Source organism: Esox lucius, chromosome 14 (assembly GCF_011004845.1).
Source record: "Esox lucius isolate fEsoLuc1 chromosome 14, fEsoLuc1.pri, whole genome shotgun sequence".
Classification (NCBI taxonomy): Eukaryota; Metazoa; Chordata; class Actinopteri; order Esociformes; family Esocidae; genus Esox; species Esox lucius.
Genome location: NC_047582.1, coordinates 2,033,351 through 2,060,464, shown reverse-complemented (window position 1 = coordinate 2,060,464; position 27,114 = coordinate 2,033,351). Strand labels below are relative to the sequence as shown.

Sequence of the window (27,114 nt, the reverse complement as noted above, 5' to 3'; positions counted from 1 at the left end):
AGACATTCAGATGGTAGAGTCAGAATTTGGCTTAAACAGAATGAGAACATGGATCCATCATGCCTTGTTACCACTGTGCAGGCTGGTGGTGGTGGTGTAATGATGTGGGGGATGTTTTCTTGGCACACTTTAGGCCCCTGAGTGCCAATTGTGCATCGTTTAAATGCCACGGCCTACCTGAGCATTGTTTCTGACCATGTCCATCCCTTTATGACCACCATGTACCCATCCTCTGATGGCTACTTCCAGCAGGATAATGCACCATGTCACAAAGCTCGAATCATTTCAAATTGGTTTCTTGAACATGACAATGAGTTCACTGTACTGAAATGGGCCCCACAGTCACCAGATCTCAACCCAATAGAGCATCTTTGGGATGTGGTGGAACGGGAGCTTCATGCCCTGGATGTGCATCCCACAAATCTCCATCAACTGCAAGATGCCATCCTATTAATATGGGCCAACATTTCTAAAGAATGCTTTCAGCACCTTGTTGAATCAATGCCACGTAGAATTAAGGCAGTTCTGAAGGCGAAAGGGGGTCAAACACAGTATTAGTATGGTGTTCCTAATAATCCTTTAGGTGAGTGTATATCAATATTTGCACCCATAAAATCACCAAGTCTAGCGTGTGACCACGGTTATGTTGAATAATTAAATACATTGAGTTTAAAACCTCTAAAAACTAACCTTTGTGTCAGTCCGATTATCAAAATATAAATTAAAATCACCTGATATACAACACGTTTCCAAAAAAGTTGGGACACAGTAAAATGTAAAGAAAAACACAATGCAATGATGTGCAAATTACTTAAACCTTATATGTAATAGAAAATAGTACCAAGACAACATATAAAATGTTGAAACTGAGAAATGTTATTGTTTCTTGGAAAATACATGTTCACTTTGAATTTGATGCCAGGAACATGTTTCAAATAAGATAGCACTAAAGGACTATAAACGTTGTCAGAACAGATCATGGGGAGGCAGGAGAGTGGTTCATTATGTAGAGTGCACTCTTTATTGAGCAGACGACTGAAGGCAAACTCGAATGTCAGACAGGCAGAGTCCAAAACCAGGATATCAAAAAGCCAAACGTACAGAAGGGCAAGGCAGACATCGGAGTTGTGGTCCCTCTGGTAGTCAGGGCCAAAAATACACAAGAAACAGAGCGAAAATACAAGCAAGAACTCAGACAAGAAACGGTCAGGTTTGTCAAAACATGCTAGAACACTATCACAGAATTCGGAATAACAGGCTTAGTACGTAGTATAGACAAAAACAATACCTCACAATGAAACTGAGAAAACAAACTGAATGAATAGGGTGGGTTAAAAAGTGGCAGGTGAAAGTGATCAAACCAAATGAAAAACCAAATGAGCATAGAAATACAAACTAGAAAGTAGAATAAAGATATATATTGAACTAGTTTGGTTCAATGGTGGCAAAGCGACAAAAAACTGACCAAACAAATAAACAGCAAGAAACAAAAACCAAGAAGGAACAGAACCTTACAGTGGTGTTATGCTAAACAACTAAACCTGGTGAAATATCATACAACTAATTAGGTCAATTTGCAACACATCAGTAACTTGATTGGGTATTAATAGATCATTCCAGAGAGGATAGTCCGACTGCTGTTCCCTACCTGTTGAGTCTGCAGAGGTGGTGTGGACCATGGGAACCTTTGCCCATTGGGCCGTGCTTCATCATCGACCAGTGGGGAGCTTGTCCTTCCCATGGCCCTGATTAATGCTAGATCGCTAGCAAACAAAAAATACATAGTGGGGAGAACAAGTATTTGATACACTGCCGATTTTGCAGGTTTCCTACTTACAAAGCATGTAAAGGTCTGTCATTTCTATCACAGGTACACTTCAACTGGAGGGGTACGGAATCTAAAACAAAAATCCAGAAAATCACATTGTATGATTTTAAAATAATTAATTTGCATTCTATTGCATGACATAAGTATTTGATCACCTACCAACCAGTAAGAATTCCGGCTCTCACAGACCTGTTAATTTTTCTTTAAGAAGCCCTCCTGTTCTCCACTGTTCTTAACTGCACCTGTTTGAACTTGTTACCTGTATAAAAGACAACTTTCCACACAGTCAATCAAACAGACTCCAACCTCTTCACAATGGCCAAGACCAGAGAGCTGTGTAAGGACATCAGGCATAAAATTGTAGATCTGCACAAGGCTGGGATGGGCTACAGGACAATAGGCAAGCAGCTTGGTGAGAAGGCAACAACTGTTGGCGCAATTATTGGAAAATGGAAGAAGTTCAAGATGACGGTCAATCTCCCTCGGTCTGGGGCTCCATGCAAGAGCTCAACTCGTAGGGCATCAATGATCATGAGGAAGGTGAGGGATCAGCCCAGAACTCCACGGCAGGACCTGGTCAATGACCTGAAGAGAGCTGGGACCACAGTCTCAAATAAAACCATTAGTAACACACTACGCCGTCATGGATTAAAATCCTGCAGCGCACACAAGGTCTCCGTGCTCAAGCCAATGCATGTCCAGGCCCGTCTGATGTTTGCCAATGACCATCTGGATGATCCAGAGGAGGAATGGGAGAAGGTCATGTGGTCTGATGAGACAAAAATAGAGCTTTTTGGTCTAGACTCCACTCGCTGTGTTTGGAGGAAGAAGAAGGATGAGAACAACCCCAAGAATACCATCCCAACCGTGAAGCATGGAAGTGGAAACATCATTCTTTGGGAATGCTTTTCTGCAAAGGGGACAGGACGACTGCACCGTATTGAGGGGAGGATGGATGGGACCATATATCGTAATATCTTGGCCAACAACCTCCTTCCCTCAGTAAGAGCATTGAAGATAGGTTGTGGCTGGATCTTCCAGCATGACAACAACCCAAAACATACAGCCAGGGCAACTAAGGAGTGGCTCCGTAAGAAGCATCTCAAGGTCCTGGAGTGGCCTAGAGCTGAAAGTCTGTATTGCCCAGCAACAGCCCCAAAACCTAAAGGATCTGGAGAAGGTCTTTATGGAGGAGTGGGCTCTGTAATTGCAGGAAACGTATGATCTCTGTAATTGCAAACAAAGGTTTCTGTACCAAATGTTAAGTTCTGCTTTTCTGATGTATCAAATACTTATGTCATGCAATAAAATGCAAATGACAGACTTCTACATGCTTTGTAAGTGGGAAAACCTGCAAAATCGGCAGTGTATCAAATACTTGTTCTCCCCACGGTATGTATTTTCCTTTGTCTCTCAAGCAAGTAAACCTTTGGTGAATATCAACGAAATAAGTAACTTTCTTCCTAGCTAGCGAATAATACCTTTTGTTTACTTTGACGTATACACCTCATCTTCCTAAAAAAAAGCACAGATTTATGCAATTGTGAAAAAAACGGACTACTTTGGAGTAGTTCTGTGACATTTTGGAGTAGTTTTGTGACTCTTAAGAATGAGTTGGAAGCAGAGATGCGGGTAAATTCAGGAGAGTGTAATGAAAAAACTTGTCAGCAGGCAGTTACAACTGATAAAAAAACAAAAAAGCAAAGGGCATGAGAGCCAATCAGGTAACTTACACATCAGGTAGAAGCCATAGCCAAATGTACACACAAGCATTCACTGACAGCATCCCCCCAAGACCCAGACCTTATATACAGACACTAACGAACTGAATGACGAAAAGCTGAATACGGAACATAGAGGCACATAGATCGAAGGGAAGCCAACAGGTGCATGAGATGATGGGAGAACAGAGGAACGAGGATGCACTAGGTTCATGTCCGATGGGAATCCGGGAGGCGTGGGGTGGAGGGACGTGAAGATGCAGATGGAGGAACCATCTTAAGAACCAGTTTTCCACTTGCAATGCAGCTTTGCTGTAGTGGGACACAGTTTCCATTCATGAATTTGGACGACGCAAATAAATCTAACAACAGCTGGGGACAGAGCTGAATAATGGATAGTTGGAAACAAATGACTCTATGTCCATTCCAGACTAACTTTTAGTAAGAACTTTTTTGGATAAATATGATTTTTTGACAAACTATTCCTTTAATGATAGTAAAAAAAACATTGTTGTGTTTTTGGACGATAAGAGTTGTTGAGTGATTCTCTTGGTACTCTGGGCCCTTTAGCTTCTCACAGTCAATTCTATGTTAAGAATATTGGTGTTTTTTTTATACCTTCTTTAAATTTGATAGGCAGATTAGTTCAGTTGTCAAAACTAGCTTATTTCAGTTAAGACTTTTAGCAAAGTCTATCTCCCAAAGAGTTTGTTATCCATGCTTTTATTACTTCTTGGCTAGTTTATTCTTTCTACAGTACATGGGTGTAGAACAGTCATCTCTTAATCTGCTCCAGTTAGTACAAAATGCAGGTGCTCTTCATTTAACTGGAAAAAGAACGCATGAACACATTACAGTAATCTTGACCTCCCTCCATTGGCTTCTTGTCAGTTTCGGGATTGATTTTAAGATTTTATTGCTTGTTTTCAAGGGAAAAAGAGGCAATGCAGAAATCAATCATTAATCAATGATTAACTTTTTCCTATCCACTGAAATTGAACACTTCTGTTGTTTGTTCCTTGGGGTTTAAGGCCAGGTGTTTTGTAAAAGCACTTTGTGACAACTGCTGATGTAAAAGGGGCTTTATAAATAATGCAGTGCAGAAATTATACTATTAATGACAGCATTCACCATTGACTTGGTTGACATTAATGACTGATCTGCACAAAAAAGAAAGAAAGATGGGCTTAATTTTTATAGAATATAAAAATTTTATCGAAGCCTCCCTTTGAAGCTAAATGCAGACATTTATGGTTGCAAGCCATTAAACAGAGAGACTAGACAGATGAAATTATCCAGAATGCCCATCTCTGCACTGTTGATTTTATATCAGGCAATGTTTAGTCCACTGTTTATCACACAGGCAAAATCAATGATGTAGTTATAATAATAACAATAAATTAGTAGCAGCAACCACAAAGCTGGCATTCTCAGTAGGCTATTTCGCAATGGTAAACACCATTGACCAACTTTAGCAAAATTAGCTAGCGTGTAAGCAGAATTAGCATGCAAAGAAACCAAATTGCTCATACTTAGACAGTTTATCTTACATCACTCAGTATTTAAGCAAGCATTTAATGAATAAATGGGATGTATGTTAATATTATTTATGTGATATAACATTTTACAACACACTAAGTGGTGATTATATGAGAAAGAAATTTGAGGGGTAAGAGTATGCCTGTACATTAATTTACTGTAATTTTCAGTTGCAGGTTTGCAGATTACATTTCCATCTAGTACATGCATCAACCATATCTAGAAGCAGGGAAAGTTTTGGGAGTAGTATCCACCAATCAGCTGTAACCTTATGACCACCTGCGTAATATTGTGTAGGTCCCCCTTTTGCCGCCAAAACAGCCCTGACCTGGACTCCACTAGACCTCTGAAAGTGTGCTGTGGTATCTGTTACCAAGATGTTAGCCGCAGATCTTTTAAGTCCTCTAAGTTGCTAGGTGGGGCCTCCATGGATCGGACCTGTTTATCTCACAGATGCTCGATTGGATTGAGATCTGGGGAATTTGGAGGCCAAGTCAACAACTTGAACTGGTTGTTGGGTTCCTCAAACCATTCCTGAACTATTTTTGCTTTGTGGCAGGGTGCATTATCCTGCTGAAAGAGGCCAAAGCCATCAGAGAATATTGTTGCCATGAAAGGGAGCACATGGTCTGCAACAATGCTTTGGTAGGTGGTACGTATCAAAGTAAGATCCACATGAATGGCAGGACCCAAGGTTTCTCAGCAGAACATTGCCCAAAGCATGACACTGCCTCCTCCGAGTTCCTTCTTCCCATAGTGCATCCTGGTGCCATGTGTTCTCCAGGTAAGCGACGCACACGTACCTGGCCATCCACGTGATGTAAAAGAAAATGTGATTCATCAGACCAGGCCACCTTCTTCCATTGCTCTGTGGTCCAGTTCTTATGCTCACATGCCCACTGTAGGCGCTTTTGGCAGTGACAGAGGTCAACATGTGCACACTGACTGGTCTGCAGCAACGCAGCCCCTTACGCAACAAGCTGCGATGCACTGTGTGTTCTGACAAAAGTTGCTCAGATCCTTACGCTTGCCCATTTTTCCTGCTTCTAACACATCAACTTTGAGTACAGAATGTTCAATGGCTGCCTAATATATCCCACCCACTGACATGTGCCATGATAACGAGATTATCAGTGTTATTCACTTCACCTGTCAGTGGTCATAATGTCATGGCTGATTGGTGCAGTTCAGCTATTTTAGATGTCTTGATTTGGCTAGCACTCTGCTTATAGTCTTTGTGGGGTTTATTTTAGAGGGACTGTTATTGCGAGTCACATCACAGGTAAAGAAACTATTTTAACTGTTGTACCATCACATGTAAAATGGCAGGGTTTTGTTGTTTTGATTGACCTGTACTGTCTACATGAGTTTCACCTGCCCATGAGGAATTGTCTGTAAAAGAGGGTCAGAAGGGACAATCATACATTACTCTTTCTAGCCCAGGAGTCATGGATGGCTGGTGACGACTAATTGCCCTTTCTCTCTAAGATACACTAACGTTTACTACAAACTCAAACCAGAAACAGTTTTTGAATGATATCAATAACAGCTCCTCCTCCCCTTGAACTACAAATTAAGTCAATTCTCAAGTGATTTAAAATATCACTGGAAAAAACAACCTCAGCTACAAATCTCTGCTACGTGTTGGCTGCAGTCCTGGAGAACGGAAACTACCAGAATATTGCACACATGTAGGTTATTCTTCTGCCAGAAGTAACCTTGCTGAGCTACCAAATATCTGGAGATAATGTTGCTGAGAGGTCTTTCATCACTTTTGGAAACAAGGAATTGTTGCAAGAAAAGTCGTGATCAAATAAAGTTTATAATAGCCTCAACTGAGTTTTTTTTTTACTCACTGTAATTAGTAATTACTTCAAAGCACACTCTGTTTCAGGCATATGAGGTAAGTCTGTGTATGCTTTGTGATACTGGTTGACAGCATGTAATGATTTGTTCATTGGAGGAATTTGAACAAGGGCTTAAGATTTTAAACATTTAGGTATACATTTTTCATTAATCTCAATCTATCAACAAAAAAAACTATGAATGGGTCTGATCTGGCATACGGGGATACCAGTTGAACAACCCTGCTTTTTATCATTGCACATTTTTTATTAGTATCTATATAATATAAAGCTTTAAGACTATATAAAATACATATGTGCACTATAAAGGAATAGGGTGGCATTTGCTGCCTGTCTTGGCTCAGGTGCATTAGCAATTCTAGTGCATGCTGCTACCAATGTGGTTATCATCAAACTTACTCAGGCAGGAGCCAGTGATTTGCTTTAGTGTCTCCAGCCAGCCTTTTTGTTTAGTGCCTTGTATTTGTCATGATCAATTGGGCCCTGCATCACCGAGAGACATGGTGAATGGGCATTAGCCTGTGTCTAGCACTGGTAAGCAAGGGTGGTCATAGAGATGAATAGATGGGTCACTTAAATCATTAAGCTGGTTCCAGCAAAGGCATATGCAGTTTCCTGCCAGAGCCCAGGGTTAATTACCGTCTCTACCCTTCACCCCTATGTCTCCTCTTCATTTATTATCTCCCTATGATTGAAACTGTTAATAACAATCTTGAAAAAAATCTATAAAATATGTAAATATGCCCACCAGTCTTGGAATTTCGTAATTTTAGGGGCAAGGCCATTTGGCCTTCGATTTCACCAAACATTTTAGGGCACAAAGGCCACATGCCAGGGCACAAAGGCAGTGAGTGAAATAAGAGGATTTGGACCTTCCAAATAAACAACTTGACTTGCTAATAGGAAAAAACATGCTTGGCATAAAAACATACATTATTCACTTTTTTTATATCATATTTTGAATAATAAGTTATTATAACTGATATGTTTTTCCACATACAAAGTTAAATTGTCTAGATTCTGGAATCTTTTTCATTTCAGAAGTTTTTGTTAGGAGCGTTCATGACTACAACAAACAGGTTACGGTATTGACAGTTAAGTAACGTTAAGGCTAGCAAGCCAGAGGCATAACATTACCCCAGTTACCCAAACGTAATCCGCAAATTATTATTTAACATCACAATCCACAGTGCTAATGAGTAAGACTGAAATAAACCAATATACTAACTTCTCTGGGTGCGGAGCAAGTACTTCTTGTTTTCTAAACTTTCACCACAAACGCTGCCATGTCGAGTGATGTCAAACCTAATGATACTTCTCATAGCTTTCAAAAAGCGTTCAGTTGTATTCCCCCAATCGGAGGTTGGAACATTCTCACCTCCTAGTTACTTATGAATACACCTTCCAAGACAGATAGGTTTGATTCAGGTAATCACTAAATCAGTCAGCTATCTATCGATAACTAGCTAGCTTGCTTACTTGCATGTAGTCCATTCTTGTGGTTATTCTCAGTGCCGAACTACAAACAAACTTTTGAACAAACAGCTGACTGCAGGTTTTTCAGAGTTGCAGAGGCAAAAAGGCCACAGCCATGGCCATCGTTTGATTGGTGGGTTTATCTTCTTTATGGCTGATTGGTTGGCTGGCTGTCTGGTTTGCTGGCTGGCTCGCAGCTATTCAGTCCTGGAGACAACCAGACAGATGGCTGCTCTAATGGCTCTGTCTGCCTAGTTAAAAATAAAGAATTTATGTTCCTGCAATACACCAGGGAATCATTACAGGTCTTAAGTGCAGTTTCACACAGTAGATTAAGTAGATAATTTGCACTTTGTTTTGATTGTACATATAACTCATAAACTCTCACTGAGGATCAAGAAGGCTTCATATGTCTTTATTCAAAATAGGCTTGATTTTGGAAAACATTCTTGTTTAAAATGCCATCACTACTCAAGTAGAGAAATGATAGTTATGCCATACAAGCTAACGCAATTATTTGTCTTACTACTGGAATTTAGTTTCCACTTTTCCTTTCAATTCGTTTCTTAAAGGTCAGGCTAGTGGAGACCAGACCACTCTCGTGCTCCTCTCTTTCCTTAAATGAGAGTCAGGTTTTGCCCATCTTAAAAATGGCAAACATTAAGCCTGTCCTTTTGTGTGCTGTGAGGTCCATCACATTATCCCTATAGAGAGAGCAAACACCTTGTATAAGCAGCGAAAACCAATTACCTCCAGTCCAGTCTTGTAGTGAGCTAGCTATGCTCTGTATGGGAAACTAGCACTATAGTGTCAATACTATAGTCAATACCCACTCCTCTTCTCTTGCGGTAGAGAAGGTAATCTAAGTATAATTAGTTGTGGGTGAGAGGGTACCTAAATTCAAGGAACGTGACAGTGAGGTCATCATAGACAGGGACTCTCAGAAACACACCTAGCGTGAACTGAAATACCTGTGTCACAACAAGGTGTCATCTCAGAAAACAAAATGTTTTCTGTAGTATGAAGTGTACATCTTGTTTGTTTCACTTGATCTCTGATACCACATCAGAAACACAGAAAATCAGTCTGGATGTCTGCTCTAAATGTTCACGTTGGTCCTCTAAAAATTTTCAGTTCCATATGTTTGCTGGTGTCCTATTCACTCACTGATTTGTAGTTCTTACATTTAATGTCACAATTTGGGCTGGTTGGCGAGAGAAATTGCTGCAGGAAAACAAACTAAAGAATGTGCGGGCCAGAAAGTTTGATGGTACTCTATCAGTGACTGAGACAAATTCAATGCAGTCACTTACCCAAGGTCAGAAACATTGCAACTGATTGAAATTAAGTATACATTTACAGTATGTTGTGTTACCAAAGTTACTATAATGTTATTAAATTGTAGCTAATCAGGATGACTGCTAATACATTTTCATTGTTCCATATTCATTGTCATTGTTCCATACTGATAAGAAAGCATCCTACCATGGTATATTCCGTAGCTATCACCCTAGCTGTACAGCAAAAGATAATGTGGCAATTAGGAATGGGGCCATATTTGTTGTCTACCTTTTGTTGGCTGTCCATTACCTGCGTCTGTATAACAAGATGACAAGAAGTTACTTTTGTTGTTTGAGCAAAATTGATGAATTCCAGCTTAATTGCATCTCACAACGATGTCTACCAATTCAAATGTTATCATTGGATTGAATGGGCGTTATCAGTGGTTATCAGCCTCATAGATATGGGTCAGAAGGGGCCTGCTAGCCTACTGGTAGGCTCAGAAGGCTGTTATCATCCATTCGCATGGATATTTAGTATTTGGATAATTTAGTATTGACGAAATCATCACAGTTTAAAGGCTCTCATTTTAATGGTCTTACCTGTAGACTTACCTTAACCTTAACTCATTTTAATGGTCTTACCTGTAGCAGCGACCTGAATTCGTCTGGGATTGGATCTGGAGTCTTCTCGTGTATTTATCCATGATTAACCATGCAAATGGATGATAACAGCCTTCTGAGCCTACCAGTAGGTGTAGCAGGCCCCTCTGACCCATATCTATGAGGTTGATAACCACTGATAACGCCCATTCAATCCAATGATAACATTCGAACCGGGTGCAATTTGTGTAGTAGCAATGGCCTCTTGTGTGCTCTCTGTAGTAAAGGGATATTCAGAAGTGTTATTCTGGGATTTCAAGGCCTGATCAAGAGAGTGAAAAGTAGAGCAGTTCAGAGAAACAGAGGGCTGAGCCTACCAATGTTGTCAGGCAATAGCAACACTTCACTGAAAGACCATATCAGACACAGATAGAATCAGAATTTCCCACACTGAACAGACAGACAGAGGATAGCTTCACACAGTTGCTGCTTAAAGATAATGTTTTTTAACAGTAACATATCCTGATTTTTTAACTCACATGTCATCGACGAAGGATGTAGCGTGGTATTACCAATGATGGCTAGTCATTCTGTTGTTCTAAACAATTTTGGGTGTAACTTTGAGCCAAAAACTTGATTTGCTATGTGAATGCTCAGCTCTTGAAGTCAAGCATTCATGTTCACTATCTGTTACAGGCAACAATGGAAAGATTTACATTTTTGTTTTTTGCTGAGCTCCAGGGAACATGTCACTCGTATCCTGTTTACAAACACATAGTTGATTCCAGAACAGAAAAGCTCTGTAGTCAGATCACTGTATATCTCTCAAGGTCAGACTCTCCTCTTGTCTTCCCATCGACCCTGGAGGGTAGTCACTCCTCACAGACACATGGAGTGTGAGAAAATTCCATAGAAACAGATTCCCAAAACACTCCAAATCCCTTGACTTCTGCGGCACTGACTGTTGTGTAAATATACCTTTGAATAAGGATCATAGTTTGACCGCAGGGAAGAATGTCGTAATTTTCATTCCTTAGTTACATTTTGTAATGTTCTTTTTCATTTTTTTTATGTTCTTTTCATGAAAAACATAATGAATAATAGATTGCAGGCCCGATGCTTATTTGCCAGAAGACAGTAGTGGATCTTTTATTCATGAGTTCATCAACAGAGGCTTTTAAGAGGCTAGTCAGGACATGGCCTCATGGCTGGGTCTCTGCAGACAGAGTAGCACTGTTACTGAGGGCATTACAGTTTTTGTGTCTTTGTGTCAGAGCTTTCCTCAGAACAGGAAAAATGAGACACAGCCTGGAAGGGAAATGCCACACGGGGAAAAAACACACAACAGTTTGTTTGTCACTCTAGTTGTCATCAGTTGACTTCCATATCAACGACTGAGATCATTTGATGTCTATATTATTCCGTTGGTTTATTCTTCACTTTTGCATACTACACATTATAAACAGAATGTGATGTAAATCTAATATATTTATGGTAAAATTATAAAATAATATATTTGACACTAACTTCCCTTGGAAGAATGTACAGGTCAAACTGTGTATCATTATTAAAAATATTTTGAAACAGGAATGTGGTGAAAGATAGGGAGAGCCATTGCTAAAAAAGCAGTGGGCTGGATTCATACCCATTCTGCAGCAGTAATATTGCCCCGTACGCAGAAGCTTAGATCATAGGCAGCAAATAGATGTTTGAAGTTTACCATCTTAGGGCTAGGACAGCAGAAAGACTAAAGATACGTGCTGTGCACTTAAACCTATTTTCACCTGTAAGTTACTCTACTGCAGATGTATGACCCTCAGTTCAACAGCACTGCATGTTAATTTATATTACTCTTTCTGTGGCGAATGCACAGTTACAAAGCATGCAAATGCTAGCTCTACATTCTTTTTAAATCACGGATTCCAAAAGAGGTCTTTGGTTTTCTCTATAGTTGAAAACCTTTATTGTCTTTTTAAATTCCTGATAGAAATATTTTATGTAATCGTGTAATCGAAAGGGGGTTTAGGGTCTCCTTTTGGTTTCAGGTACCTCGATTCCAGAAATTGACCCCCTTTTACTGAGAGTTTGGTCTTGTTGAATCCAAAACACCTGCAACGCACCAGACTGCACTGATAAATGCTGGAGGTCTTTGGCACAAGGACTTAGCTATGGCACAACAAACACACATGCACACACACACACTCATACTGGAGGTCTGGCAATGGGACAGGAATATGATAACACACACCAGGGGATTCCATCAACAGATGAGTGTGAGCATGTTCGTGTGCCTTATGTGAATGTATTTGAGTGTGTGCATACATGTGTGTTCTCAACATTCTGGGTGGTGGGGAAAGTTGATAAAAATGGTAAGGAAGCCCTGAGGTTCAATGTTGCTTAATCAACTTGGACACATGCACAATCACACAAAAATGTCTAATCAATCACCCGGTCACTGTTCTTACAGTAGAGAAACCCACAGGCAGAACACATATTGAATCATTATGTCTCTGTACTATCAGTGTAGGTCCTTTAATGATCAACTGGTCTTTGACAGCTTTAAAGTCCACTACCACTGATGATATTGCTTTGTAAAAGACATACTCACTGCGGTGCTAGAGAGAAGTATCCCTTCAGACATAATTGGAACCACAGGTGGATGGACTGGCAGGATATTGGGGGTGGCTTGGCCCTCATGCTGGTTAAACACAACCCTACCTGCTCTGTTTACAGATGAGAGAGAACTGACCATGGTAGCGAAGCAGTGGGAGATAATAAGAGAGTCACCACAGAAAGCCCAGTTGCGGCTGCACTTGTTCCACAGATGATGGAACAAAAAATCCCACATTTGGACCTCATCTTGGCTCCTTGGTCCATTGGAACAAAACTAGGCTCACTGCTGATGACAACGTGGCAGAGAAAGGAGCTGACAGCAGCAGTTTAAAGTCATAGCCAGGGCTGCAAGAGAAAGTTAATATTTCTCCACGTTCCCAGCTTTTCCATGGATGCTGGGTGAGTTTCCCACTTATTCCCTGCTAATTCTAGGAAATTTTGATTTCTAGAAAATATGGCAATTTTGGGAAAGTTACTTGAACATTACAACCAAAGTCTGTCAAACTCACTGAAGTCTTTGTCTGCAATTGTCTTTTCCTTCTACTAATAATTTTTTTTATTGTTTTTACCAGGATATTATTTAACCAGTGCTAAATCATTTTTCAGAGTTGTCCAGGTATAAACTCTAACAAGCATAATTGGTCAACAAGCAATCAGGTTGTTAGCATGAATAAAAAGGGCCACAGGTAAAATCCCCGATATTTTGAGACAATGGATGATAACATCAGAGAGGAAGGTAAAGGAAGAACAAGCATTGGAAGAGGAACAATGATCTATAATGAGATTCATGACATCATACTTAGCCTTGTTTTTGTACTTGGTATGACAATGAGGGAAGCTGGGCTGAGAGTACAGCCAAACTGTTTCTCTGTTGAATCAATTGTCTGGAGTTTCAGAAATTAATACAACTAAATGACTGTAAACTTGACTACTCTGCTGACTACTTGGTTTTCTGTACTCTGAATCTGTATGTATTAGCAAAAGCAGGACAGTTCAAGAAAATTATATACTCGAGACATGTATTATAGTAGCTATACACTTTAGCTTCTTCGTCTGATGTAGTCATGCCCAAGAACTAGCCATTGTTAACATGATTGCCCACCTTATACATTTAGAGAAATCCAGTAAAGAGTAATAATAATAATAATGGCATTTTTCTGTGACAGTAAAAAATATGTGTGAAAATATTAGGCCCATTTCAGATAATTGATGATGTACAATAAATGTTTATCTTCATTAATATAACCATATACAATTATGCTTTTGTATATTTTCTGTACACTTTAGCTTACTCTGTAGACATTATTCATTGTCTACAATATCATGCAAAATTCATAAGGGAAAGTCTGGAACACCTTATGGAAGGGGTCTTCAAATCTTACTCTCCAGAGCCAGCTGGTTTTCTGTTCTTATCAATAATTATACCCACCTGATGTTCCCGGTCTAAATGAGTCCCTGATTATAGGGTTCCAATGAAAACATTTTGTGGAAATGGCACTGAGATTGAGATTTGGTAATTGATTATAAAAAATGTTTTAGATTGCTAAAATACTTTTAATAAAACTTGATGGCTGGACCCACTGCTTAGCCTTACTCACACAAAGGCCATACATGAGAACATGGTCAATATGTGACAGGAATTTCATCTAAATGTATGACTGTATGTATTCTCCTTTAAGCAACTCTACCACATGTGTCTGAACCCTTCTTCCCTTCCACGTGCTTGGTCCATTCTTGCAAATAGCAAATAGCATCTCTTCATGCATGAATATGTACTGATTGCTGATTGAATAATTGTGCAAATAGGTTTTGTATACATGCTGAAGAGTTTCACATCAAGGAAGTTGTTTGTATCAGCTAACCCAATGTTTTAATTTTGTGTGACATGATTTATTCAATAGATTTTGTGTATTTGTAGAGAGTTGATTTTGCTAATTTGCAAAAACATGCTTAGCATTTTCTTTGTGAATGAAAGTGTGACAGGGTTGTTATGTTTCCACTTATCACTACACAAAGCATAATTCATATTCCTGTATTATTATTGTCAGGTTTGAATTAGATGCCAATTAGACACATTGTTATTGGCCCTGCTTGGAGGTAAGGGAAATTGAGAATGTCTAAAGCTTCCCAGTCTGAAATTGTTATGTAAATGGTAGGTACGGTAAAAGAATACTGCTTTTACATGTACAATGAGTAAATATGTACATTTCCTGAAATGGGTATCCATATATACAGCTCTGGAAAAAAATAAGATACCACTGCAAAATTATCAGTTAAGTATGTATGTGTTTGAGTAAAATGAACAGTTTTGTTTTATTCTATAAAATACTGACAACATTACTTCCAAATTGCAAATAAAAACATAATTTGGAAACAAAATACTAATGTTTTAACTTCGGAAGAGTTCAGAAGTCAATATTTGGTGGAACAACCCTGATTTTTTATTCCAGCAACAGCCATTGGGGACAACAAAGCTACAGACTGGCAGAGGGCAAAAACGACTGTCAACTGAACGATATGACCGTCAACTCATTTGAATGTCACTCAACAACCGTAGGATGACATCAAGTGACCTACAAAAAGAAGGGAAACAGCAGCTGGGGTGACGTGCACGGCGAGGATTGTTCGAAACAGGCTCCTAGGGGCAGGGCTAAAGTCATGCATAGCTAGAAAAAGCCCTTCATTAATGAAAAGAGCCAGGCTATAGTTTGCAAAAGACCATAAAGATTGGACCGTAGAGGAATGGAGTATGGTAATCTCTGATTAGTCACATTTTCAGCTTTGCCCAACACCTGGTCGTCTAATGGTTAGACGGAGACCTGGAGAGGCCTACAAGCCACAGTGTCTCGCACCCACTGTGAAATTTGGTGGAGGATCGGTGATGATCTGGGGATGCAAGGCTGGAATCGAGCAGATTTGTCTTTGTGAAGGATGCATGTATCAAGCCAAGTACAAGGTTATCCTGAAAGAACACCAGCTTCCTTCTGCACTGTTCCCCAACTCTGAGAATTGTACAAGCAGGACAATGCTCCATGCCACACAGCCAGGTCAATCAAGATGTGGATGGAGGACCACCAGATCAAGACCTTGTTTTGGCCAGCCCAATCTCCAGACCTGAACCTGATTGAAACCTGGAATTTGATCAAGAAGAAGATGAATGGTCACAAGCTAACAAACAAAGCCGAGCTACTTGAATTTTTGTGCCAGGACTGGCATAAAGTCACCCAATAGCAATGTGACAGATTGGTGGTGAGCATGCATGAAAAGCTGTGATAACAAATCAGGGTTATTCCACCAAATATTTTTTTCTGAACCCCTCCTAATTTAAAACAATATTTTGTTACAAAATGATTTTTTTTTCTTTGCATTATTTGAGGTCTGAAAAGAAAGCATATTTATTTGGTTATATTGAACACTTGCTTTTTTCTACAAATAAATACTCTAAATGAAAAAAAAAAGGAATTTGGGAGTAACGTTGTCAGTAGTTTTGTCAGATCTGAAAGGAACCCAAACGCAGACCGGATGGGTGCGGTGCGAAAATCAATTTATTATGAGAGGGTTGTCATGGGCAAGCAGAGGTTCGGTACACGGGCGGGCGGCAGAGGTACAGGCAGGGAGTAGGCAGAGCAGTCTTGGACAGGCAGGAGGTCGGTACACGGGCTGGCGGCAGAGGTACAGACAGGGAGTAGGCAGAGCAGTCTTGGACAGGCAGGAGGTCGGTACACGGGCTGGTGAAGGTTGTCAGGAAGATTCCTATAAGCACAGGGAGACAAGGTTAATGGGATCAACAAGCAAAGCTATCTCAGGGATTTAGTCATGAGCCGTGACACATACGAATGTGGATCAACGATCCGGCAGGGACGGGTCGTCAGGGCTCCTCAGATATACAGCCGGTGATGAGCCAAGCGGGAACAGGTGTGTGATTGGGTATAGGGAACAGCTGGTACCGGCTCTATTCAAAAGAGTGACGCCACGCCCCTTAATGCGTTGCCCTGACAACCTGGAGTAACCAAAACAGAGCACCTCAGGGGAGGGAGGACATGACAAGTTTATAGAATAAAACAAAAATGTTTATTTCACTCAAACACATACCTATGAATAGTAAAACAAGAGAAACTGATAATTTTGCAGTGGTCTCTTACTTTTTTCCAGAGCTGTGTATAACATACAGTGCCATCCATAAGTATTGGGACAGTAAAGTAAATCTTTTTGCTGTACACTCAAGGCATATTAAAACATAAGATAAATATGAGGCAAAATTACATAATGTCACATTTTGTTCATGTACATATTTTTCAACACGTTTGTCCAACTAAGAATGCAAGCACTATCAGAGTTCCATCCACCCATTTTATGTGAGCATAACTGTTGGTATATTTGGCTCACAGGTGTTTCTATCTCATTAGGTGTTTCATGTTGTATTTATTGTTCAAATATAAAAGAGCTATGAATGTGTAGTCTCAGTTCTATTCTTTGCTTTAACCTTTGGGGTCAGTATTTGGTGTCAGTAAACATATTCCAACATGTCTATGAAAGATTTGGATACTAAAAGGACAGAGAAAATTTATTAAAATCATAGCTTATAATTTGGGCATAGCAAAATCAATATTTTGAAAGCAGAATTATAAAAGCTACAGTACAAGATGCCAACCACTGGTCACTACCAAAAAATGATCTAGAGATCTGCCAGTACAGTTTGGCACAGAGATTTATGGACAGATGACATGATTGTGAACCTTTATCGAAGTGATGGGAATGCAAAAATGTGGAGAAAGGTTGATCAACTGCCGGTTGATCCAAAGCATACCACAATATCCTTGAAGCATGGTGAAGGTGTTGTCAAGGCATGGACTGGCTGCCTCTGGAATTGATGATGTAACGAATGATGGCAGCATCAGAATGAATTCAGAAGTGTACAGAAGCCTTTTGGCAAAATGATGTATGGATTCCTGAAAGTGCTGTTGTTCTTGGTTGGTTAATCATCTAATGTTGAAACAGACAGAAAAAAAGGTGACAGTCTTTACTTGCCTGACATTTTTTATTTTAATTGCATTTTCATATATCTTGAGTGTAACAGCAAAGATGGATATTTTGACTATGGTCTCAAAATGTATGGAGGGCACCTATAAGGGATTTAGGGTGTTTCTCTAGTATAAACAGCATAATTGACTGTGTAAAGGATAAAATGGATTTAGGTACAATTATATTTTGTTTCTTGATATTCATGCTCTTGAGAGACATTATTTATGCATTTTATTTTAGTAAATGAACACATCCAGTGCCATGATAATTTATTTTAATTTTATTGTATATACTGCAATTATAGTATCAACAATACAGCAGCAACATAAGAGTGGTATAGAGGGTATATTGATAATCGTAGTTTTTGTCATTGTGTGATGATTGAATGAAGTAACTTTAATGAGATATTAGGTTGTACATGGTATGACTAGAATTTGTGTCTATTTGGGTATACAGTAGTGTCATTGCATGTGTTGCTTTTGTTGAGACATCTTAGGGCTACATTTAGTTACATGACAGATATCAAGGTTTTGTGTAAAGTTTTTGATTTTGTGTGAGAAGTGAGGGATTTAATCAATAAGGGTAGGAATTTTCTGAAGTGTGTTTATAGTTTTGAGTAAATTTAGTGCACATTTTTTTAAACGTGTATTGGTTGTTGTGAAAAACTGTATTGTAAATGAACTAGGCCTAGGAGTACAATTATGAAAACATGATATTCCTGATTTTTTTACTGATTTTTGAACAGTCTACTGTTTGCTCGAATGGCCCAAATATATTTCAATGTAGTTATTTGTCAGGAAGATGAAGATTTATATATAAATGACAGGCATACTCAAGGTGTATGCTATTCTGAATGGTTTAATTTATTTCGTGATCAGACAGAAGTAGCTTCTAAACCGTCAAATCTGCATTTAAGTATACCCACTAGGTCATGGATATGCATACACGCACATGCTCAATTTGACCACCTCATAACCTTAATGTGTTGAAGATATGCGTAATACATGAATTTTGGCTCCTGTCAAAGGAAAACAAAACAGAAAATGAAGTCTACACCATATGGGTCAGTCCACAACACCAGGGCAGCTGAGAGGGAAGAGAGAGAGGCTGGTCAAGAGAGAGTGGTAGGGAGGGGAGAGAGAAAGCAAGCAAAAGAAAGCAAAAAGGTTGGCTGTATTCTGCTAACTCCCTGGCTTCTCTCTAGACAACGTTCCTCAGTCTTACCATCAGGGCTGGCTCCACATGAGTAACGTAAGCGGTCGCTTAGGGCCCCCGACTGCTAGAGGGCCACCAACTGCTAGGGAGCCCCCAACCAATAGGGGAGAGGGAGGCCCCAAATAAAATGTTGCTTAGAACCCTGAAATGGCTAGAGCCGGCACTGCTTACGATGTTTCCATTACCTTTCTTCCTCCCATTCACAACACAGACTGTAGCCAATTGTCTATGTCTCACACCCCACAAATGATTTGATTCTCAGGAAATATTCAAACAAATACAAATTCAACAATGCACTAATGTCCTTAATCAGATCGGGTTGGAACCTAAGTGTCCTTTTTCTTTTGTGGAACATTGTGGTCCAGTTTTTCCAGTATCTGTATGCTAAACAACTTTTTTTTCTTAATGTCAGTCATCTATTTGACTTGCATATTTTTTGGGATCTTATTACTGCCTACATGTACTCTAGTTTTTTTCAGCCTATCTTTGTGATCTTTTTGACCTGGTTGACATTTTCTCTTCAGCTATTGGATTTTTTTGTATTCCTTTGATCTCAAAGTGGTGCAACTGGCCTAATCTAGAGTTGAAATTTGCATGGCTGTGTATTCGGAACTTTAGCCTTCATAGCTTTACTTACCCTCTCGATCTCCTCTACTTTCAGGGAGACAAACTACTAGCATAGATCCACTGGTCCGACTACCATGGAGGAGCGGGCGACGTCCAGTAGCAGTCCCCAGCACAGCAGAGGCCCAGTTAAGCAGAATGTTGTCAGATGCGGGTGGTTGAGGAAGCAGGGAGGCTTTGTGAAGACTTGGCACACACGTTGGTTTGTACTCCGAGGTGAACAACTGCACTATTATAAAGATGAGGAGGAGACAAAGGCTCTGGTGAGTAACCTTGTCTACTCCATAGCAAAACAATATTAAGGTCCTGTAATTGTATATTGACTGATATGCATATGACTGATGGAATAAGTGTGACTTGACCTGCCAATGCCATCTAAGTTATATCTCTGGGATAATTTTTTTGTAACTGTGTGCATACTTTGCCCTCCAAAATCATTGAACCCCTTGGTAAAGATTGCCAAAAAAGCTATGGAAAGTTGTTGTTTGTCAGCTTGTTCTTACACTCATATTAGATGACAGAAATCTAACCTCATAAATTATTATTTTTTTAAATAAAGAATTGGAGAGTACTGTACAGTGAGGGAAAAAAGTATTTGATCCCCTGCTGATTTTGTAAGTTTGCCAACTGACAAATAAATTATCAGTCTATATTTTTTATTGTAGTTGTGACGTCCTCCTCCGGCTTAGATCTGCTTCCGCGCTCCGTCACTCCTGAACGCACCCCATGCTCCATGGCTCATGAACGCACCCCAGTCATCAGATCCCAATCACCCTCATTCTGAGCACCTGTGTTCCCACCTGAGTCTGGTTTATGTCCCAATTTAGTCCTGTTCAGTTCTCCCTTTTTGAGGTATTGTTTGTCATTTTGTCATTCATACTGGGCCTTTGGTTTTTTGCTTCCGCCTAGTGCACCTCTTGTATCAATTCCCTTTGCCTGCTTTTCTCCTCGACTTTGTCTTTAGACTTGTGGTGGTGTAATAGTTTGCCTCCGCAGTTTTGACCCTTGCCTGTCTGACTATCCTTTTCCTTACCTGGAGTTCATCTCCTAATAAACCACTTGCTCCTCAACTGGAACTAGTCTCTCTCTGCCTTGACCCATTCGTTACAGTAGGTTTATTTGAACAGTGAAAATAACAACAAAAAAATCCAGAGAAACGAATGTCAAAAATGTTGATTTGCATTTTAATGAGTGAAATAGGTATTTGACCCCTCTCAATCAGAAAGATCTCTGTCTCCCAAGTGTCTTTTATACAGATAACGAGCTGAGATTAGGAGCACACTCTTAAATGGAGTGCTCCTAATCTCAGCGTGTTACTTGTATAAAAGACACCTGTCCACAGAAGCAATCAATTAATCAGATTCCAAACTCTCCACCATGGCCAAGACAAGAGCTGTCCAAGGATGTCATGGACAAAATTGTAGACCTACACAAGGCTAGAATGGGCTACAAGACCATCGCCAAGCAACTTGGTGAGAAGGTGACAACAGCTGGTGCGAATATTTGCAAATGGAAGAAACACAAACATCTGTCAATCTCCCTCGGTCTGGCACTCCACGCAAGATCTCACCTCGTGGAGTTGCAATGATCATGAGAACGGTGAGGAATCAGCCCAGAACTACACGGGAGGATCTTGTCAATGATTTTAAGGCAGCTAGGACCATAGTCACCAAGAAAGCAATTGGTAACACACTACACCGTGAAGGAATGAAATCCTGCAGCACCCGCAAGGTCCCCCTGCTCAAGAAAGCACATGTACAGGCCTATCTGAAGTTTGCCAATGAACATTTGAATAATTCAGAGGAGAACTGGGTGAAAGTGTTGTGGTCAGATGAGACCAAAATCAAGCTCTTTGGCATCAACTCAACTCGCTGTGTTTGGAGGAGGAGGAATGCTGCCTATGACCCCAAGAACACCATCCCCACCGTCAAACATGGAGGTGGAAACATTATGCTTTGGGGATGTTTTTCTGCTAATGGGACAGGACAACTTCACCACATCAAAGGGACTATGAACAGGGCCATGTACCGTCAAATCTTGGGTGAGAACCTCCTTCCCTCAGCCAGGGCATTGAAAATGGATCGTGGATTGGTATTCCAGCATGGTAATAACCCAAAACACACATCCAAGGCAATAAAGGAGTGGCTCAGGAAGAAGCACATTAAATTCCTGAAGTGGCCTAGTCAGTCTCCAGACCTCAATCCCATAGAAAATCTGTGGAGGGAGCTGAAGTTTCGAGTTGCCAAACACTAGCCTCGAAACCTTAATGACTTGGAGAATATCTGTAAAGAGGAGTGGGACAAAATACCTCCTGAGAAATTTGGTGGCCAACAAGAAACGTCTGACCTCTGTGATTGCCAACAAGGGTTTTTCCACCAATTACTAAGTCATGTTTTGCAGAGGGGTCGATACCTATTTCACTCATTAAAATGCAAATAAATGTATAAAATTGCATTTTTCTGGATTTTCTTGTTATTATTCTCTCTCACTGTTCAAATAAACCTACCATTAAAATTATAGACTGATCATTTCTTTGTCAGTGGGCAAACGTACAAAATCCGCAGGTGATGAAAGATTTTTTCTCTCACTGTATGTCCAAACAGGCTCACAAATGCAGACAAGTTGTAACCACATCCGCCCAGGACTTCAACATTGCACTATTGTTTCAGCTTGATATTGCACAGGCCCCTCACAATGATCTATATACAATTCCCGGAATGTAAAATATCCTCAATTCTTCCATGGACTGCATACTCACCAGACATAAGCCTTCACTGTCATCAAGACAAGAATGTCAGTATCTTAAGTATATTGAGCATAATTGGAAGTTTCATTGTAACTACAAATGCAACATGTTTTTGGGTGTAAATAGAGAAATGGTCATACAGAAAATAACCCAGTCCCCACTGGGAAGTATGGATATATGTTGTTGAGGGGATATTTTGCTTCCAATGACCCTGAGAACCTTATTAAGATACATGGCATGATGTACTCTGTTATGTACCTGGAGATTTTAAAACAAAATCTGTCTGCCCCTACCAGGAGGCGTAAATTGGGTTGTCGTTGGATCATCGAAGCAGGATCCTGATTCTTATTCTTCCAAATCCACAAAAATAATCTTCCAAATCCATAGAAAAATTATTCAAAATTATTTCAAATCCACACAAAAATGGCTCACTGACCACATGAAGATTGTGCAATGGCCATCACAATCTCCTGACCTAAACTGTCATTGAAAACCTATGGGTTGAGGTGAAGAGGAGAATTCCAAGGTTGCACCAAGATCTAATGGTCTCAGATCCCTTGCTATATGTTCTTCCCACTCACCACATTTCATAGGAGAAGACTCGAGTGCTATTCTTTCTCAACAATTTCACCTCATTAAAATTTTACTTTGAAGGCAAGATCAGCCAATGAACAACAATAATTTTTTGCTCATTCTTACCAAGGGTGCCAATAATTCTGGAGGGTGCTAGGGAGTATTTAGGTTGTTTATCATCTGTTTATAATTAATTCAAAGTTGTTGCAAAGAAGCAATTACAACCTAAAATCAAATATTTATATTTTAAAGATTACTGACATCTGGGTTAAGTTGTCTGAAAAACATCTGGTAGTAAACTCCAACAATTCTCTCTTAGGAGAGGCAGGCATGCTGTACATTTATCCATGCTTGGATCCTTTCATGTTTAATGCCCTACCAACGCTTTCTTGATGCCCTATCCACAGTGCTTGTAAAATTTTGACATACATACTTGAGCAATTCTTTTTCCATAATTTTTGATTTAGCGTGGACATTCTACAAGATTTCTAAGCAACATAATTTAGTAAAACTATATTTCATTCCTTAGAGTCCATTTTACTGTTATCAGGTCAGCTGTTGGTACCAACATTACTTATATACACTCATCTAAAGGATTATTAGGAACACCTGTTCAATTTCTCATTAATGCAATTATCTAATCAACCAATCACATGGCAGTTGCTTCAATGCATTTAGGGGTGTGGTCCTGGTCAAGACAATCTCCTGAACTCCAAACTGAATGTCAGAATGGGAAAGAAATGTGATGTAAGCAATTTTGAGTGTGGCATGGTTGTTGGTGCCAGACGGGCCAGTCTGAGTATTTCACAATCTGCTCAGTTACTGGGATTTTCACGCACAACCATTTATAGGGTTTACAAAGAATGGTGTGAAAAGGGAAAAACATCCAGTTTGCGGCAGTCCTGTGGGCAAAAATGCCTTGTTGATGCTAGAGGTCAGAGGAGAATGGGCCGACTGATTAAAGCTGATAGAAGAGCAACTTTGACTGAAATAACCACTTGTTACAACCGAGGTATGCAGCAAAGCATTTGTGAAGCCACAACCTTGATGCGGATGGGCTACAACAGCAGAAGACCCCACTGGGTACCACTCATCTCCACTACAAATAGGAAAAAGAGGCTACAATTTGCACGAGCTCACCAAAATTGGACAGTTGAAGACTGGAAGAATGTTGCCTGGTCTGATGAGTCTCGATTTCTGTTGAGACATTCAGATGGTAGAGTCAGAATTTGGCGTAAACAGAATGAGAACATGGATCCATCATGCCTTGTTACCACTGTGCAGGCTGGTGGTGGTGGGGATGTTTTCTTGGCACACTTTAGGCCCCTTATTGCCAATTGGGCATCGTTTGAATGCCACGGCCTACCTGAGCATTGTTTCTGACCATGTCCATCCCTTTATGACCACCATGTACCCATCTGATGGCTACTTCCAGCAAGATAATGCACCATGTCACGAAGCTCGAATAATTTCAAATTGGTTTCTTGAACATGTCAATGAGTTCACTGTACTGAAATGGCCCCCACAGTCACCAGATCTCAACCCAATAGAGCATCTTTGGGATGTGGTGGAACGGGAGCTTCGTGCCCTGGATGTGTATCCCACAAATCTCCATCAACTGCAAGATGCTATCCTATCAATATGGGACAACATTTCTAAAGAATTCTTTCAGCACCTTGTTGAATCAATGTCACGTAGACTTAAGGCAGTTCTGAAGGCGAAAGGGGGTCAAACACAGTATTAGAATGGTGTTCCTAATAATCCTTTAGGTGAGTGAATAGCACAGAGAGAAGTGAGAAAGAAATGTTGCGGGAGTGTGAGTAGATATGAGACTACACCTCAGGAAATGCAAATCCAGGCCTATCATCAGAGATGCAGAAAAATAACACAGAATTGAGACATCTTTATTTAATCAACATTCACTTTCCCATGTTGTTGCTGTCTGAAGAAAACTAACACAAAAATTGTTACCACTATTTTTTCAGATCCAGTGCATTGACAGCAGACACTCCTTTCAATGTAGTCTGACAATTTCTTTACCCTAGACCCAATAAAACAGAATTTGGGAAACTGGGCTTAAGCTGCATTACTTTTCAGGAGAGCCGTTTGTAAGAAGAAATATATGTTCCGGGGCATTTTGTCTTTTTTGCAGAAATGCCTTCTTGAAGATGTGAACTTTAATGTTTCTTAATAATAGGGTGATAAGACGTCCCTGTTTTCTGGGGACAGTCCCCGTTTTTGGTGGCATGTCCCCAGCTGGAGTTGTCCCTGGAAATGTCCCTGTTTTTAACTATGCAAAAAAAAAATTTTACGTGGCAAAAAAAATTGCAGCAGAGCCCACCAGTGGACGTCTCAATCGCGCTGTTCTAAGTAGAGGTTAACTAGCTACTGTCTAGGTTAAAACACTTGGACATATAGCACGTGCATTGGACCGGCTATTTTGAAAATATCATATTACATGAATGCACAATTAATTATGATAACATTTATTTGTAGATTAAAATGTTAATGATTTGACATAATGTCATGGTTGTGGTAGGACACAGGCGCAGAGTCGAAACAGAGGGTGTAATCCATGTTTAATCAAAAAAGAAGACAAAACAAAACAAAACAAAAGCAGCACACAGTGACGTTGGGTATCCAATGCAAAGACAAAACCAAAATGAACCACACTGGGTGTGGCCACACAGAGAACATAAATAAGGTCCCCAATTGGAGGCAAAAATCTAAACCTGCCTCCAATTGGGGAGACCAAAAGGATCGGAGGTGGCTAGAGGTGCCACCTTCCATCCTGTCCTGACTATGGCCCCAGCCCAGTGCAGAGATGGCTAGGGGCATAGCCAGGACGTGCCACATATTCAGTATTGTGAAAATATATTGTCTCTGTTTTTCAATTTTGCTCATGTTCTCTTATTTATTCTGCCCAGACAACCAGGACCACTGAATGGCTGTTCAGATTGGACAGTTGTTTCTGTAATATAGTTGTTTTGTCTGGGGGCTCATCTAAAATGTCCAGAGTCAGAACTATAGTAATGACAAGCAGAGAAGACAATGACTAATTCAGACAAAAGGCTGGTCTATCCCTCAAATTACTGTAACCAGGCTGCCGACAGTATAGGTTGACGTAGGATGATGGATCGGTGAGGAACAAGAGAAAGACAAATCCACAGTATCAATTTTGGGGCTGTGTTACCCTGCACCACAAGCAAGAAATACATGGCAGTGTATGTTGCATCCCTTCATTTCTGAAGAAGAATGGTATTTAGGTGAACCCAAATTCAAAAGGCAAAGTGAGAATTTCTAAGGAAACATTCATTATAACACACCCCATCATGTGATAAGGGTTGTGTTATATTGCCAATATATTGCTGGATCCAAGCAGTCTGCATTGCGGTGTGCTTAAGAACAGCAGTGCTATGCATGACATAATCTGTAACACTCCCCTCATGTCGTATTACTTAATTATGTCACTCAAGAATCAGTGGGTTTACTGTATGCTATTTGATTTGTCAAAATTGGACCAGTGAAACAATTTGTAAGGTACTGGTCTTTGAGTGAGTGAGAGAGAGAGAGAGAAAGAGAGAGAGAGAGAGTGTGTGTGAGTGTCTTGGTCTTTGATATCATGGTTGGCAGAATGAGCCATGTTTTATTTTAATAAGCAGAGTCCTGGGTAATTAGGCAGAGATGGTAGTGCTGTAAATGGACAACTGGGAAGTTATCCTCTTTATATCTCAATGCATTTTATTCACTGCCTAGTGATATCACTGTTTGCATGTCCACACAATACTATGTGTACAATTCATCTCAGATCCTTTGTTACACTTCAGACCCTTTCTCTGTCAGACAATCTTTACTTGTGGTAAATCAGTCTGTATCTTGTGACAGCCTCCTGTAAAGGCCCGTCAATGCAATGTGTTCCCACAGAGGACATCTGACAGGAGTTAACATATCTTTCTGCTCTCCCCTCCTTCCCTGTTTCCTGCCTTTCCTGTTTTGCAGTGGTTCATAA

At 40.1% G+C, this 27,114-nt stretch overlaps 1 protein-coding gene across 2 annotated transcripts in view; it reads left to right on the top strand.

Moving 5' to 3' along the window:
• Window positions 1–27,114, top strand: part of arhgap24 (Rho GTPase activating protein 24) — a 233,485-nt gene that overhangs the window by 21,533 nt on the left and 184,838 nt on the right. For both annotated transcript variants that reach the window (XM_034296914.1, XM_034296915.1), the window contains one exon: window positions 19,824–20,049. In XM_034296914.1, the coding sequence (XP_034152805.1) occupies window positions 19,864–20,049 (186 nt within the window). In that variant the 5' untranslated portion in view covers window positions 19,824–19,863. The remainder of the gene's footprint in view (window positions 1–19,823; window positions 20,050–27,114) is intronic.